The sequence below is a fragment of the Martes martes genome, assembly GCF_963455335.1.
Source record: "Martes martes genome assembly, chromosome: 13".
NCBI classification, from domain to species: Eukaryota; Metazoa; Chordata; class Mammalia; order Carnivora; family Mustelidae; genus Martes; species Martes martes.
This window is the reverse complement of record NC_137901.1, coordinates 58243099-58259880: the sequence shown is the minus strand read 5'-3', so window position 1 is coordinate 58259880 and position 16782 is coordinate 58243099. Positions and strand designations below refer to the sequence as shown.

Sequence of the window (16782 nt, the reverse complement as noted above, 5' to 3'; positions counted from 1 at the left end):
AAAAGCGGTCACCTACTTGAATTATAACAGAATAGGTAAAGACATGTCAAATACTCTGTTTAGCTTATACAGAAATCTCTCTTCAGGAACACTGTTATTACCAAGTGAAAACCACAGGTTATAAAGAACGCTGAGGGCTTTGGGATGCCTGGGTGGCCCAGTGGGTTAAACCGCTGCCTCGGCTCGGGTCATGATCCCAGGGTCCTGGGATCAAGTCCCGCACTGGGCTCCTTGCTCAGCAGGGAGCCTGCTTCTCTCTCTGTCTCTGCCTGCTTGTGCGCTTGCGCTCTCTCTCTCTCTCTCTCTCTCTCTGACAAATAAATAAATAAAATCTTAAAAAAAAAAGAAGAAGAAGAAGAACCCTGAGCACTTTGATATGAAGTTAGCAACACACGCATAGTGAGAGAGCTGCAGAATGGTCACTAATGTCAATAGTGGAAACTAGACTTATTGCGGGGATCATTTCATAATGGATAAGAATATCAAATCACTACAATGTACACCTGAAGCTAACATTGTATGTCAATTATCCTTCAATGTAAAAACTAAGTTTAAAAAACAGTGGAGATATCTGGGTGGTGGGATTTTTGGATAATTTTACTCTCGGCTGCATGGCTTTTGTGTGATTTCTCAAGCAGAACAAAACTACAAAGCAAAGCTCAGGACCCAGACTGCTGGATCCAGATTTCAGCTTTCCACCTAATGGGCTGTGTGACCTTGAACAAGTGATTTAACCTCTCTGTCCCTCTATGACTTCACGTATAAAGAGGGATAAAATAGTCCCCACTTCAGTGTGCTGCGAGAGGACCAAGGGTGTTTGTTAGTACATGGGAGGCATGTGAACAGTGCATGGAATGTAGCTAGCCCTTGGGAAATACCCACCAATAGTAGAAGCAGTAGTACGGCTAAGACTTTTGGTAAAATTGACTGACACTCATTAAAAGTGGCTGCAAAAGCAGCTACTTCATGGCCAAAAGTAAAAATGGGAGCAAGAAAGCTTCTCTGCTTAAGTTTAAATTAATAACCAAAACACCAAACCCCAAACCCCCAAACCCTAGCAGATCTACATACTACAAATATACGTACATAGTAGATAAAAAGGAAGCTATGTAAAGACGAGATCCCTGAGTAGACATTTTCTCCTAGCAACCGTCCTCTCATTTCAGAGGTCAGCAGGCACAGCGGACTAACAGTTAAAGAGGTGCTCTAGGTAGCGACTTCGTGTGTGCAAATCTGTGCTCCCAACTTAGCAGCGAAACAGAAGACGTTCTAATGAGGTTAGCATTTGCAGGCCAGAAGATTCGTCCTGATTAAGGAGAAAGACACCTATAAAACCCTAGTAGCCTTAATCTATAAATGCTGGAGTAGGGAGTTATATAAAATGAAAGTTACAGAAATGCACACTTGACTAGTTAGGAGCTGATAACGAAAAGGATGCTTTATCCCAAACCCTGGGTTCTCTTGCTCTGAGGGATAGATAATCAATAACGGAATTCAGTAGCATATTACAAGGTGGTAAGATCTGTGGAGAAAAAGGAAGTGAGTGGAACAAGGATGGGAAAAGGGCAAGTGTTGACCTTTGAATAGGATAGGTCAGTAGAGAAGGTGACACGTGAGCTTGAATCAGACAAGGGGAAGCTCAACCTAGTTTACTCTATAATCGTTAGCTCTGATGAAAGTTTTTTTTTTTTAAAGATTTTATTTATTTATTTGACAGAGAGAGGGAGCGATCACAAGTAGACAAAGAGGCAGGCAGAGAGAGATGGGGAAGCAGGCTCCCTCCTGAGCAGAGAGCCTGATGCGGGGCTCCATCCCAGGACCCTGAGATCATGACCTGAGCCAAAGGCAGAGGCTTTAACCCACTGAGCCACCCAGGTGCCCCGAAAGTTTTTTTTTTTAAGATTTTATTTATTTATTTGACAGAGATCACAAGTAGGCAGAGAGGCAGGCAGAGAGAGGAGGAAGCAGGCTCCCTGCAGAGCAGAGAGCCCGATGTGGGGCTCAATTCCAGGACCCTGAGATCATGACCTGAGCCGAAGGCAGAGGCTTTAACCCACTGAGCCACCCAGGCGCCCCTCTCTGATGAAAGTTTTGAGCAGGATAGAAGTCCCCATGGAAGACAAGCTAGTGGTTATCCCTGTCACTTATCTGGACCGCCCCTTTCAACTTTGATAACACACACTCCAGTGCTTACACTGTCCTTTATAGACAATCTGTGTTGGTAACCATTTCACTTTTTAAAATCTAAAAACACGAGCTTCTTAAATAATCTTCTCCATCAACATTTTTAGCAAATCAAAGGAATTAGGAATGAGACAAGTCATTGGATGTTTCCGGTAACCCAATGTCCACTGTCCCATTTTCCAGTAAGAGAACCCAGATTTTCCTTGGGTAACTAAGTCTATGGGACTTCCCACTGGTATGGCTCAGGTGGGGCTGATGGCAGCCCCTACCTCTAGGGGTAGTGTATTACTGGGCCCTACAAATAGGAGTGCCAAATCCCCCTTGAACGCTACTACAGAGTGTCAGGGTCACGAGTGGAACACGTGACCAAACCAGGCAATGAGACACGGGGCATAACTTGCAGAAAAGAGGTGCTGTTGTCTGTGGGACTCCTCAGGTGGCAGAATGCAGGCCTGGGGTCACAGATGGAGACATCCTTGCCACCCTTAGGGAAGAGAAGGATGTGAGTCTGTCTAAAAATGAAGCCAGTCTAGAGGGAAGCAAGCAGAGAAACAGGGACAGAGCAGGGTGCCTCTGACAATACATTTGGAGGACTTGAACTTGGCCCTGACTCAAGAGGGCGACCCCATACATTTTTCACACAGTGGAAGAACACATTTCCTTTTCTGATTAAATCACCGAAGCTGGGTTCCTCTCACTTGCAACGAAGTGTCTTGCCAAATACAAAAAAAAAAAAACCTTCCTTCGGGGACCGGGCTCAGTATTTTCCCTAGAAAGCCAACAACCCGTACACTTACCCGTTCCTGCCCAGCAGTGTCCCAGATGAGGAACTTATGAAGCTCATTTCCACAAGGCACGGTTTTGGTCATAAAAGATGCCCTGAAAAAGAGAGTCAACATTCCACGTTACCAGGCGCCCCTAAAATCTTCACAAAGACTCCCGTTTCACCCAAGTTCCTCTTGCCTCAGCGAGACTCCCCAAGGTCTCTCCTGGGGGGGCCCCTAAGAGGAAAGAAGGGCTGCCAGAATCCCGTCACCCGAAAGAAAATATTCTTCATATTCTGTTAGTCCAAATAGAGGCTTAAGGAAGGAAATTGTTTTTAAAAAGCCAAGAATGCGGGGCGCTTGCGGGGCTCAGGTCATGATCTCAGGGTCCTGGGATGGAGCCCCGCATCAGGCTCTCTGCTCAGAAGGAAGCCTGCATTTCCCTCTCTCTCTGCCTGCCTCTCTGCCTACTTGTGATCTCTCTCTGTCAAATAAATAAATAAAATCTTAAAAATATATATATATAAAAAGCCAAGAATGCATTCAAAGTCCCAGGCTTCCAAAAACACGGTCCTGAGATAGTATGCTCAATTGTTCTCAGATAATATGCCCCAAATCTCAGGAAAGAAAATAAAACCTAAGATTTTAAAAATGTATTATTACAACAGTGAAGAATGGACAGGGCAGCTAGTCTCTGGGCAAGTCACAGTGTGGGCCTTGCTGTGACACACAGAAAACTGCCTTCCATATGCACCCAGGCCATGCACCCAACACTAGTAGCAATACCATATCTCATTCCCACCCTGCTTTTATACATGCAGGGGTAAAAGTTGGTGGTTCACCAAATATTTACGTTTTCTCCATTAAAAAAAAAAGAAGGATTCGAAACCTTCAGCAGATAATGAAACACTTGATAGTTTCTTTTTTTGCATATTTCCTGTTAATATTTGTGTTCATGAAAGACATAAAGATACAGTACGTGGAAAGTTTATACCCTTGACTTTTTTTGTTTTCTGCGAAAACGTAGTGAGTCTCCCCAACAGTGGGACAACCAGACGTGAGAAGCCTCCTCACGTGATGGAATTAAGAAGCGGATACAACCCCTGAGCAGCATTCTGGCCAAAACCAGTTCACCTGAATGTAATCCTAAGAAACCAATAAGGCAACTCCAGAATGTGGAGCATTCTACAAGACAACTGGCCCAAATCCTTCAAGTAAGTCAACGTCATGAAAAGCAAACAAGACAAAAGGCAGGAAGATTGTTCTAGAATCTAAATTAAGAGATAAGAAAGAGATAAAACAACCAAATGGCCCTTGGCTGAATCTGGAATTAGGAGGGAAATAACTTTTAAAAGACATTTTGAGGACAACTGGAGAAATTTAAATTTAGATTTTATGTCAGATATTATCATTGAATCAGTATTAATTTTTCTAGGGGCGCATGGGTGGCTCAGTCAGGTTAAGCATCTGACTCTTGCTTTTAGCTCAGGCCATGATCTTAGGGTCATGGGATCAAGCCCCTCATTGGGCTCCACACTAAGCATGTAGTCTGCTTGTCCCTTTCCCTCTGCTCCTCCCCTACCTTTTCTCTCCTCTCTCTTTCTGTCTTTCAAATAAATAAATAAAAACCTTTTTTAAAAATTAATTTTCTATGTGTGATAATGGTATCCTCATTATGTTATTCTCAGGAGAGACAAAGCAGAGTTTTTAGGGGTAAGGTGTCAGGCTGTCTACCCTGCTTCCTATGGCCCAGCCGACCCACCCCGTCCAGCACACTGCCCAGACCTACGTCACTCGGCACTCACCCCAGTAATGTTTCCTCAACTTCTCCTACTTTTCCTCAACACTAAGAAGCAAACTACACAAGTCCCAAGTAGAAAAGCATATGTTCCTGCAATTCCCACACACTCCTCAAAACATACACAAAGCCAAAAGTTAACAGTTTTATTTATCAAATGACGATTGTACTAAATGGAAATTCTAAGTATTTTTCTAAGTGATATGACCCAATATTATCAAAATCACAACTGTCCCATGATGCTTTATTTCTTTTAAAGCGCTTAAAATATACACAGACCACTGATAAGAGTAAATATATTCCAAAAATGGAAATGTCTTTATTATTTTTCCCATTACAAAAGCAATGGACGGACATAACAAAAAGGAAACTCAAAAAATGAAAGCACAGGAGAAATAGAATTAATCGTCACGTCATCGCTGAATCACAATCACTGCTAATAAGTTGGCGTATGTCCTTCTGAATTATTTTTATACAATGATTACACCCGTAATTGATCATAGTCTGCATACATTTTGTTTTCCCTCCACTCGATGTTATCATGGACATCTTTCCATTTATGTGACTATAGATCAACATCTTCATCTAAAATGACTAAACATATTACACCATGTTATGGCTTTACTACCCCACTGATGGATATTTTGGTCACTTACTTTCCACTGTTATGACAATGATTAAATGGATATCTTTGTACTTATATCTTTCTGTCCTTGTGCAACTATTTCCTTAGAAACAGACATACCACACTGGGTGGGACCAGCCTACATGCCCATGATGACAACGTTGGAGATGCCCTTCTCCCCAGCTAATCCTGATCTTTCAAATCTTTTCCAGTAGGATAAGGAGAAATGATACATCATTCCCATTTTTTTTTATGCTTCTTATAACTTTGAATGTCATTTTACTGTTTACTGTTCACTTGCATTTTTCTTTAGTAAATATTTAGTTTGTGACCTTTGCCCACTTTTTCATTGGGGTGCTCCTCCTTTTCTTCTTCACTTCTTGAGTATTTTATAATAACTTTTGTAATAGTATGTTTTAAATAATATTTTTTTCTGGTTTAACCTTTGGTCTTTAACTTTATTTAGAGAATTTTTCCATAAATACCTTGGGTTTTGTTTTTACTTTGATGTAAGCCAGATTTTCATTCGTTCTTCAATAAACTCTAGGCACTGGGATAAATAATACACCAACCGGGCCCTTAAAAAGTTCTCAGGCTTAGAAAACTAAGTTCATGCCTTTAAAAATCTTGGGACCAGAGATTTTTAGAGATGGGAAAAACATGGAATATCAAGGCCGACCTCTTCATTCTACAGATCAGGGGGTAAAATCCGAGTCCTGAAAGACTGCCTTGCCCATGGTCAAAGAGTCTACCAGCACAGTCAGGAACAAAACGCAGAGGCCTTCCCTCTCTTCCAGCAGGGTAGAATGAGCTGTTAGATAGCCCCTCAGTTTCCCCATCTGAGAAACAGAACCAATATCTACTTTGCATATCTGGGGGAGCTGTTGTAGGATCAAATGAGGGAATGACATCTGCGAAATTCCTGCTTGTCACACAGTAAGCTTCGAGGAACAGCTTTGTTATAGCTGTCATGCTGATCGCACATACACACACACACACACACACACACACACTCATGTACACACCCCTTTCTATTCCTCATTTCCTGCCACTAGAGAAAAGACTACTGATATTTGAAATGATGACTGACAATCCTTGTTCTTTTGGTTGGTTGGGTTGTTGGGTTTTTGTTTTTTTTTTCTTTAACAGCTTTGCTCGCATTCCATCTTAAGAAGCTCAAGCATCTTTTCTTCTCGTTATATTATCTTCCAGACTGGTGGGGTGGGGGGGGGAGCCTTGGCAATGCTGAATGGACTTCATTATCTGTGGGAACCAAAATCTGGCAGAGAAGTAACACAATTACCTTGTAAAAGTCGAAACAGAAAGGGAGACACACACATCCACACACACACACACACACACACACATCCACACACATATATGTTCAAGATGTCAACACAATCTGCTCGAATAGCAAAGCCAAGATTTTTCACTGTGAGTCACAGAAGACGATAAGAATGAACTCTTTCGATGCTGAAACAATGACATTTACGGCCCATGGCCTTTCCCCGGTGGTAGTTTGATCACAGTGGGAAGAACAAGGGTGGACTTTGAAAGTGGACTCACTTGGTCGGAGTCATCAGTTCACTGCTCACAGGCCTTGCGTGCCTCAGCAAGTCACCCGGCTGCCCTGACTCTTGGGGCCAGCAGCGTTAAGAGTGAGAAAGGCCCTGGGCCAGGGGCCTGAACTCAAATGTCTCCAGGACCAGGCAGCAACCATACCAATGAGCCAAGGGGACTAGGTGTAAAATTAATACTGATGAAAATAATAGTAACAGTAAACAGCAGAAGCGCTGTGGAAAGGAGAGTCCGCCCACCCACACAGCACCCGGGGCTCAGGGACAGTGGTTTCTGCCATGTGGGAATGGGTACCCGGTATACCAAGTCTACTGATTTTTTAAAAGGAGACAGAAATGCAAGTTTATTATGTAAAAATCTCCTAATTCTTCATTAGTGGCTTAAAAATGTCAAAGCACTGGGCAGGCTAAACAAAACACAGGGCTAAGCCAGAGTCTCAGCGCACCAAACCTAGCAGCTAGACCATGAGCACGGCGGTCTGTATATAACACCGTCCAAGAAAGGCATTTGTTCCTGCTAGCTTTAGTTTTCCGAAGCTGGGGTGTGGGAACACTTTCTTCAAAATCATAAGAGAGCGTAAATTTTGAGTGGGTTTTTTAATTGGGCAATTGAACCATGTCAGGAAAGGACAACAGATAAGAATGGAAGAGCCCATCTCAACCTTGACTCCAGAAGAAAAGTGAGGAATGTAGGTAGAAAGCAAAATAGCCCGGAATTTACAGTCACTTAATATTATGTTTATGAAGAAATTTTAAGGTATGAGAAAATACTTCACTTTGAAATTTAGCGGAAAACAGCAATTCAAAATCACATATACAAAAATGTTTTAAGAGGGATGCCTGGGTGGCTCAGTTGGTTAAGATGCTGCCTTCAGCTCAGGTCGTGATCCCGGGGTCTTGGGATCGAGTCCCGCATCGGGCTCCTTGTCCAGCAGGGAGCCTGCTTCTCTCTCTGCCTCTGCCTGCCACTCTGCCTGCCTGTGCTCTCTCTCTCTCTGAGACAAATAAATAAATAAAATCTTTAAAAAAAAAAAAAGATGTTCAAAAAAAAATGTTTTAAGACCTAAAGCTGGTAAGTGTACAGAAAAATAAGGACAACCTTTCTAAAAAACAATTTGGCAATATCCAGCAAGACCCTTAAGAGTGTTCATATTCTTTGACTGAATTATTCCCATTGCTATGAATTTAACTTAATGAAATAATCAGAGGTACCTGCAAATATTTATGCCCCAGGATATACATCATACATTATTTTAAAAGTTGTGTGCCTGGGTGGCTCAGTGGGTTAAGCCTCTGCCTTTGGCTCAGGTCACGCTCTCAGGGTCCTGGGATCAAGCCCCGCATCGGGCTCTCTGCTCCGTGGGGAGCCTGCTTCCCCCTCCCTCTCTCTGCCTGCCTCTCTGCCTATTTGTGATCTCTGTCTGTTGAATAAATGAATAAAATCTAAAAAAAAAAAGTTAAAAAAAAATGATAACCTCAATGCCTTAAATGGAAAATACGATCATTAAAAATCATTGTTTGTTTTTAGAGTTTTTATGTATTTATTTATTTGAGAGAGAGAGAGGGGGCAGGGAGGAGCAGAGGGAGAGAGACAAGCAGACTCCATGCTGAATGCAGAGGCTAATACAGGGCTCGATCCCATGGCCCTGAGATCATGACCTGAGCTGAAACCAAGAGTCAGACGCTTAACTGACTGAGCCACCCAGGTGCCCCCCAAATCACTGCTTTTTTATGCAATGATGTATGTCAATTATTTCTCCATAAAACTGGGGAAACTTGTTTTTAAAGACCATTTAGTAAAGTGGAATTCATAATATAATGTTAAATTACTAAAGATTTTATGTACATCTAGCAAAAACACTGGAAGAAGATGTATTAGATATTTACGGTAGCTACTCCGGAAGGCAAATTATGGCTTAGATTTTTTTTTCAAGATTTTATTTATTTACTTGAGAGAGAGAGAGAGAGCAAGAGAAAGAACACAAGCAGGAGGAAGAAGGAGAAGCAGGCTCCTGCACACAGGGCTCCATCCCAGCACCCCAGAACCTTGATCTGAGCCCAATGCAGACATTTAACCAACTGAACCACCCAGGTGCCCCAGATTATGAGTGGCTTTTATATTTTCTTCACAGTTTTCTTCATTTTCAATTTTTTATGAATATATAATAAGAGAAAATAGTATTTCCATCATGTTTCTAAAGATTATGTGATATTATAGGAAAATGTTCTAAATATATTAAGAAGAAAAGAGGATAAAAAATTGTATGTGCACTATGATTCCAATTTTTATAAATTCTGTGGTTTTTTAAAGAATGAACATGAAATTTATAATCAGAAAAATTCAACTTTAATCTTGACTCTGTCAAAGAACTATATAGACAACATGTAAGTGTTCCATTTATTTTGTCTTCTAAGAAATTTGTATTTATGAAAGAAAAATAAGGCAGAAGATAGAGAATGCATGTTTGTGCCATGTCAGGTAGAATGTGATATCATTTTTGGTTTTAGAAATTATGTATTTGTTCATCTGCATAGACACAGAAAACACTTATAAGAAGTATGTTAAATGTGCACTTTAGACTCTAAATATTGGTAATATAAATTGAAGAAAATGGGATCAGAGAGCTATTAAAATCCTCTGATTTCAATTTTTATTTTACATTTCTATGTATGGTCTGAATTTTTCATAATAAGCCTTATAATTTGAGGAATGAATACATAATGTTTTAATTAATAGACTTTTTAAGAGAAGTATTAGGTTTATAGAAAAAAGTGAGGGTAAAGTACAGAGAGTTTCCATATAATACATAATTTTTTAAAAAAACCCAAAACCACCACAATGCATTTATTACACAAAGCAGGGTCAACAGAGTTTGACTGTCTCCCAAAATGGATACCAGTGGTCCATACCAATCCCCGTCAGAATGTTGCCCCTCCCACCATGAGGGGGGATTTACTTCTCCTCCCTTGAATCTGAGCTGGCATTATGACTTGCTTCACCCAAGATACTGTGACCCAAATGATCTACCATTTATAAGCACAACAATGCTTGTGCCTATGTGTAAAAGTCATGCTTCCTAAATCTTTGGTAAGAACATGCATTGCCTTTTTATTTAGAAAAATCATTACAAAAGGAAAACAGATTTGTTATTAAAAATGAATATTTTTAAGTCTAGAAAGGAGAAGATGAGAGTCTCCTCCATTTTCCAAAACCACTCCTCAGCTCTTCAGACTTAATCACTCTTAGAGGTTCCGCTTTTACTAAACACACAGAAGGAAAAATTAAGAAAAATACAAGGACATCACAGAAAAGAGTGAAAAGAATTTCATCTATAAAACTGTTTTGGGGGGCCTGGGTGGCTCCGTCAGTTAACGGTCTGCCTTCAGCTCAGGTCATGATCTCAGGATCCTGAGATCAAGCTCCGCCTTGGGCTCCCTGCTCAGCAGGGAGCCTGCTTCTCCCTCTCCCTCTGTCCCTTCCCCCTCCAACCCTCCGCGCCCAGCTCATGTGCTCTCTCTCTCTCTCTAGCTTTGCTCTCTCTCCCAAATAAACAAACAAAATCTTTCAAAGTAAATAAATAAATAAATAATAAATAAATAAATAAATCTGTCCCTGAGGAGGAGCCTCAGGGCTCAGTCAGTTCAGTGCCCAACTCTTGGTTTTGGCTCAGCGGGGAGTATGCTTTAAGATTCTCTCCCTCTGCCCCTCTCCCCTCTCAAATTAAAAAAAAAAAAAAAAAGATCTTTTAAAAAAAAATGTCAGCGCCTGGGTGGCTCAGTTGGTTAAGCAATTGCCTTCGGCTCGGTCATGATCCTGGAGTCCTAGGATCGAGTCCCACATCGGGCTCCTGACCCTTCCTCCTCTCATGCTCTCTCTCATTCTCTCTCAGATGAATAAATAAAATCTTTAAAAAAAAAAATGCCCCCAATCCATGGAAGTGCCTATTGAGAGCCAACATCCACGGCTCTCTCCCATTGTGCACACCTTGCAAGCAGAGGCACAGTCTTTCTCCCAGACTGTTTTCAAGAATGTTTGCATAGCAAATAGTCTTGGAAGAGAAAAACAAGGTCTCATTCTAGAGGAAAGCACAGACTTGCATACTTCCCATTATAAAAGATTTGGGTTCCCTAAACTCAGGGGTCCTCTCTCAGAACTCAACTCACTGCATATAGCATTTCATCTGATTCTCTTCACATAACCTGACAGGAAATTAGTGTTCCAGGAACCAATACAAAATGAGAACACTCCCAACTACTACTACTTCCCCTGTGTCTGATCCAGGAATCGTGTGTCCTCTGCTGACATCTGTGCAAACTTGTTAGCTTGACATCATGGGTCTTGGTGCATATTTTCACAAACGTGTTTCTTAAGCCATTTTAAACTACAAAATGTAGTGGATTTTCTCACTTACCTCACTCCAACTACTGACCTATCGACCAACTGCTGGAGCATCTACTTTTACCCTGCTATGAATCTTCTCCACTTATAAGTGACAGAGACAATCGCCCCTGCTCTCATCAATCCCACAGTGTTCCAAAAACACAGACACACATTCTTTCCCTTCTGAAGGAGACAAAACATTTGCTCTCTGCAAAGAGCATGATATCTTCAGGGAGAAAATTTAGTGCAGCCAGTTTCAAAGAGAGTGAGAAAGTTAGCACATGCAAAATGGCACAGCAAAGCACATCTGGCAAAAGCATCTGTAGAAAGGGGAAAATGGAATAGAAAAATGCTCCTATATTCTAAGGTTGGGGGTCTCAGAAGTAAACAATCTATCTCCCCTCCCCAAGCATAAGAATGGAAATGCTAACACTTGATTAATCCAGAAAGGAAAATCCATCTGCCCCCTAGACTATGGACAACTGTGCTGTGTGAGTGGACTATGTTTCCAGGCTTACTGGCAGGCAACTCAAAGCAGGACCTTCGGGGATTTGTCCTGTGTCTCATCTTCCATCTGGAAATAAAGCTGACGTGATTTGCAGAGTAATGCTCTTGGAGATCAAGGAGATGGTCTTAGGCTGAAGCCCAAGAGGACAGTCAGCTAGGAAAAAAGAATTATTGGCAGGGACAGTAAGCCCGGACATCCTGCCTAGAAGTCACTGCATTTCTGTCAAAGTCTTTACAGTTGGGATTGATTCTCGCAAGCTGGGGTGAAAACTGCTTGAAGGTGCAGGCAACAAAGTGACCTCTCTGAGTGCTTTGGAAGGAAGAAATGTGACAGAGAAGAACATACAGGAACTCACCCAATGGTCGGGCTGATGTTGTGGTCAAAATGATCCTGGACAAATCGGCACACGATGCTGGATTTCCCAACCCCGGTATCCTGGAAAAGAATAAGGACACAGCCATGAAGACCGAGGGTGTCAGTTCTGACCTAGTATAAATGTAGAACAAGAGGACAGGAGAGGTTATTTCTCATTGGTGGGAGTAGGAGAAGAGGATATTTTCTTCTATCTCTCACTAGTATTTTCTAAAAGGAAATTGTTTTGCTTTTGTAGAAAGAAAAAAGTAGGGTAAAAATAAGCTTTAGAAACATGGCCCACATCTATACAATAATTAACCTAGAATTCACATGTTCACAATCTATGTATCTCCAGAAATTTGAAAAAAAATTTTAAAGGGTCTAGAGGAGAAGTATGGTAAGGCACTGCATTGCTTTGGTAGAGATAGAACTGGTTTTGTGCAAAACCATAGCTCCCAAAAACTACATAATCTATTTTTGTAGGTATCACCCTATAAGACTTATGAGTTCTAATTTCTGCATTTCTAACATTTGCTCTTCAGAATCTAATGGGAGCATAGTAACCTCCAGGTCTGCTTAATTATATGAAGGTCTCATCTCAATGCTCTCTCTTTTAAATAATTCTTTAAAGCTGATTAGGACAGAGGTCCATTATACGTCGGAAATCGAATGCATGCATTTTTATCCACTCCCTCCAAACATCTTTGTCAAATGGCTTAAGGAACAAAAGACACAAATTCACAAGGTCAGACAGTTAGGAGACGAGACACCAGACAAGCGATGTCAACGAAAAGCATGTGGTCTAGTGGTCACTGAGAAAGAAGAAGTTGGAAACTTATGGGCCACCAGGGAGGAGAGCCGCTGAGAAACAAGACAAGTCGTGCCACAGAATCTACCCTGAACATATTAAGAATTGGAAGACAAGGCTGAAAGCAGCAGTAACTGTTGAAAGTCTGCACAAAAACACACCCTTGGTGCTCCTGGCCGCAAAACCAGAGGACAGACTCTCCTGCCTTCCAGGAGGAGCTGGAAGCTGAGCCTCCAGGAAACCTGGATCAGACACGGCTAGGCTTGTCAGGGAACACCCATGTGACCCCACTGCCCCATGCGAAGCCAGGCAGAAGGAGTGGGGAGTCCCCTCTGGGTAAGAGGGGAAATCCTGCAGATTCTGATACATGGATTCCCCCAACGAAAAGCCATCTTGCACCAGTCTACGAGCCCCAGTGCTAACAGACCTTTCAGGACACATTTTAATCTATCAAAAATACATGCTCAGCTAAGAAATGCCACATGTTTATACCCACACACACAAAAGAGCAGGATGCTATTTTAGAAGACTATTCAGAGAATAAGATTGACCTTAGAAATTAAAAATATGATGATAGAAATGGAAATTTCAAAGGAAGAGCTATAAGATAAAGTCAGGAGACTTCCCAGGAAGTAGAACATACTAGAACAAAGCAGCTGGCCTCAGTTGCCAGTCACTGCTCTTTCAAGAGGGGCGGCTGGGCAAGGAGGCACACGATTCACAGACAATTGAGACACAGAGACGTCCTCCTGTATACATGTTCATCGTAAAGGATCAGGGTGATGTTCTGAGATCTATATGTAAACGGGAAACAAGACATAGTTAGCCCAAGAAGAAAACAGTAGTGATGTGGTTCTCTTCTGTTAAAGGTGTTTAAAGCCTAAAGGTCAAGAAGGAAATGTTGAAAAAGAGAAATGTGCTTTTCTTTACACTGAAATACAAAATGAGACTTGAAATACCAACTGGAAGTCGGAATTATTTTTACTCCTTCCCGTCTCCTGTGCTTAGAGGACAGTTCCCACAAACATGCAGCAAGAGGGGCCCCGGCTGGTGACACTCGTCAGAACGTCACTCTCCAGGTCTCCTATCCCAGCGCAAGTGGCCTTCACTGGTTGTAAGCCATAATGAAACAAAAGCACCAAAGACCATTTATCTGCAGAGTGCACATGGATGTGAGGAGTACAAGGAGATGGCGACAGAATTAAAACACCAGCTCTCGGATTCCAGATCAATATGCCGCTGTTATTTCCGAGCCGAACCTTCAGGATGGATTCCAGCTAATGTGCCTCACATTTCCTCCCAACCCCACAAGTTGGTTCTTCTAATCTCAATTGCTTTGAACTCCCTCTGCCCCATGGCCCCACGGATGAGTGGCTCTTGTCACCCTTTAGCCCACGCAACCCCCAGAGACCCTGAAAACCACAGGACGGTGCTGCCCTACTCTTGAAGAGAAGGAAAACACGATCTTCTTGCAAAGAGACCTGCTCTCTGCAAACAGCCCCAGTGCGCAGGGCGCGGACACATTTGTACTTTTATACATTTTTATGTCACCGAGCTTATAGCGTGCAACTCCTCCCATAGAAGCTCTCAAGTTCATTTTCCCACAAGAAATGCTAAACGATTCATCTTTGCCGTCTGTGCGCCCCCGGAAGCCAATCCTGAGATGGGGAGGCAGGGCTGATGCGAGTGCCCGTCTCGTCCATCTCTGGGGCCTCTCGTCCCCAGTACAGGAACGAATGGTCTCTCTCAGACTGACCATTGGGCCAGCAGGCGGTCAGCAAGCCCTGCCCTCCCTGTGCCCAGAGTGGGCAAACCCAGACCATCAGGATGTTAGAGCCCCCCACTTCCATAGCTGGGAGAGGCGCCTAGAGGAAGGGGTACCACACTCACAGGCGGGCAGGGTCGTTAGCTCAGGGCTTGGCAGACAAATCCACACCTCCTGAGTTTTGTCCCTTTTGGGCCCCCTTTAGTGTCCTTTCAGCTTACACCCAGGCTCCCCCTGCTTCCAAGCTGAGAAAATCAGCCCTCCGGAATGCCTCCAGGTCACACTAGCCCCCAGAGGCCCTTCCCCTGTAGGCACCGTGGCTCTTACTCTCTGTGAGTGAGTGGCCCCTGGGGTACAGGCTTTGGCAAGACCATGTGCCTCTGCTCTAGGAAGCACATTCTGGGTCTCTCCTTTCATCCCACCCAAGGACTCTGCTCTGAACAACCAGCTCCAGATCCCCAAAACAGCCAAACACAACCTGCAAGGCCCACCCTCAAAATGCCCTTGAGAATGAAAAATTCAAAAGCCATCTGGAAACGATTCCTTTCAACTCATCATCTTCCACAGATAACTCAGGCTTAAAATACCAGCTTTTCTGAATAGTTAAGGCAGCAAGCCTACTCAAATTTAGACTGAACAATTCATCCCTTCAGCCAAATTATGCTCCGTGTTTCTTTTCTTTTTACATTTCCCCCCTCGAAGTTTCTCTTTTTCTCTGTCATCTATGTGACAGGAAAAAAAAAGAAAAAAAAAAGTAAAGGCAAAGTTTAAGTCTGTCTCAGAAAACACAATATTCTCAACAAAGAACTGCTTCAAATCACCTTCCGTGGCCCGTGGCTTTGCGCGGTTCCAGAAACCTCAGGGGGCGACTGCAGTTCCCCCACTGGCCACCAGGGGAAGGTCCTGCTCTAGGATTGTGAGGGAGCCTGCCTCCGGGAGACAAGGCGCTTTTCCTGACTCTCCCGCCTTTGTGGGTTCCTCTTCCTGCAGGAACCCCGTTCACCCGGTGACACATACCCAAGAGGGAAGCGCCACTGAGTCAGGCCTCAAGCACGCTAAAACATACAGGGTTAAAACAGGAAAAGCTGAAAGCCCGACTGAGTGAAGAAAGTCGTCCGTGAGGAAAGAGAGGACAAGACGGGGGTTGGGGTGGGGGGGCGCAGCTGCCCAGCGTTCTCTAAAAGGCCATTTTATTTTTAGTGGGCTTACAGGGACGGAAGGAAACTCCTCTCTGCAGATATTTTTCCGTTTCACAAGATTATGAGACTCTCAGAGTCCATCTTGTCCAGGCTCCTAGTTTTTCAAAAGAGGAAGCTGTGGGACTTCCTCAGGGTCACACAGCTGGCTTGTCGAGTCAGAACCTAATTTTCTGACTTCCGGTGAGATCCTCTTAAGGTGCTCGCGGGGTTAAATCAACCTCCTTGCCAAATGTAAATTTCTTCCCCCAAAAGTCCGTTTTCTAGAACTCCCAAGGGGTATTTGTATTCCTGGATCACTGCCTTTCATTGTAGAATCGTGTGTCCTCGAAAGAGATCTGCTGGGGTCTTGCCTGTAATGAAAGGCAGACATACTACCAGCTACTGGGGAGAGACTAGAATAAAACCAATTCTGATTCCACAAACCAGTAAGAAAGTTCAGTAGAATCATCCCTGGGGGGTAATCAGTGTGTTATTGTATTCTCATTTGTGTGGTTGGCACCAAACCCACGCTGAGGCCCAGCGATCGTTTCCATCTACTCACAGGCAAATGGATGCCTTCAGTGATATGCCTCCCATATAAGTCACTATCTGGGGCTAAGAACACAATCCTCTGAGAACCACCACTTACTCTGACATGACCATATCTGCTATTTGAATGGTCACATTTATTAATCACGCGTAAATCTGTGATTATGAAATCACAAACCACAGACTTGCAGCTGCTATCCTATAAAACACAAGGCATCCCTTGATTCCCTCGTGGACACTGTGATGGGCTTCAAGGAGGTATTCCTGCCTCTCAACATAAAGAACGACAGG

The 16782-nt window shown here is 43.0% G+C and overlaps 1 protein-coding gene across 1 annotated transcript in view; it reads right to left on the bottom strand.

The window, feature by feature from the left end:
* The window catches only part of RAB31 (RAB31, member RAS oncogene family), a 128185-nt gene that overhangs the window by 60211 nt on the left and 51192 nt on the right, over positions 1-16782 (bottom strand). The window contains exons 2-3 of the mRNA XM_080821974.1: positions 12193-12272; positions 2982-3063 (exon numbers count right to left, since the gene is read on the bottom strand). Of these exons, the coding sequence (XP_080678100.1) occupies positions 2982-3063; positions 12193-12272 (162 nt within the window). The remainder of the gene's footprint in view (positions 1-2981; positions 3064-12192; positions 12273-16782) is intronic.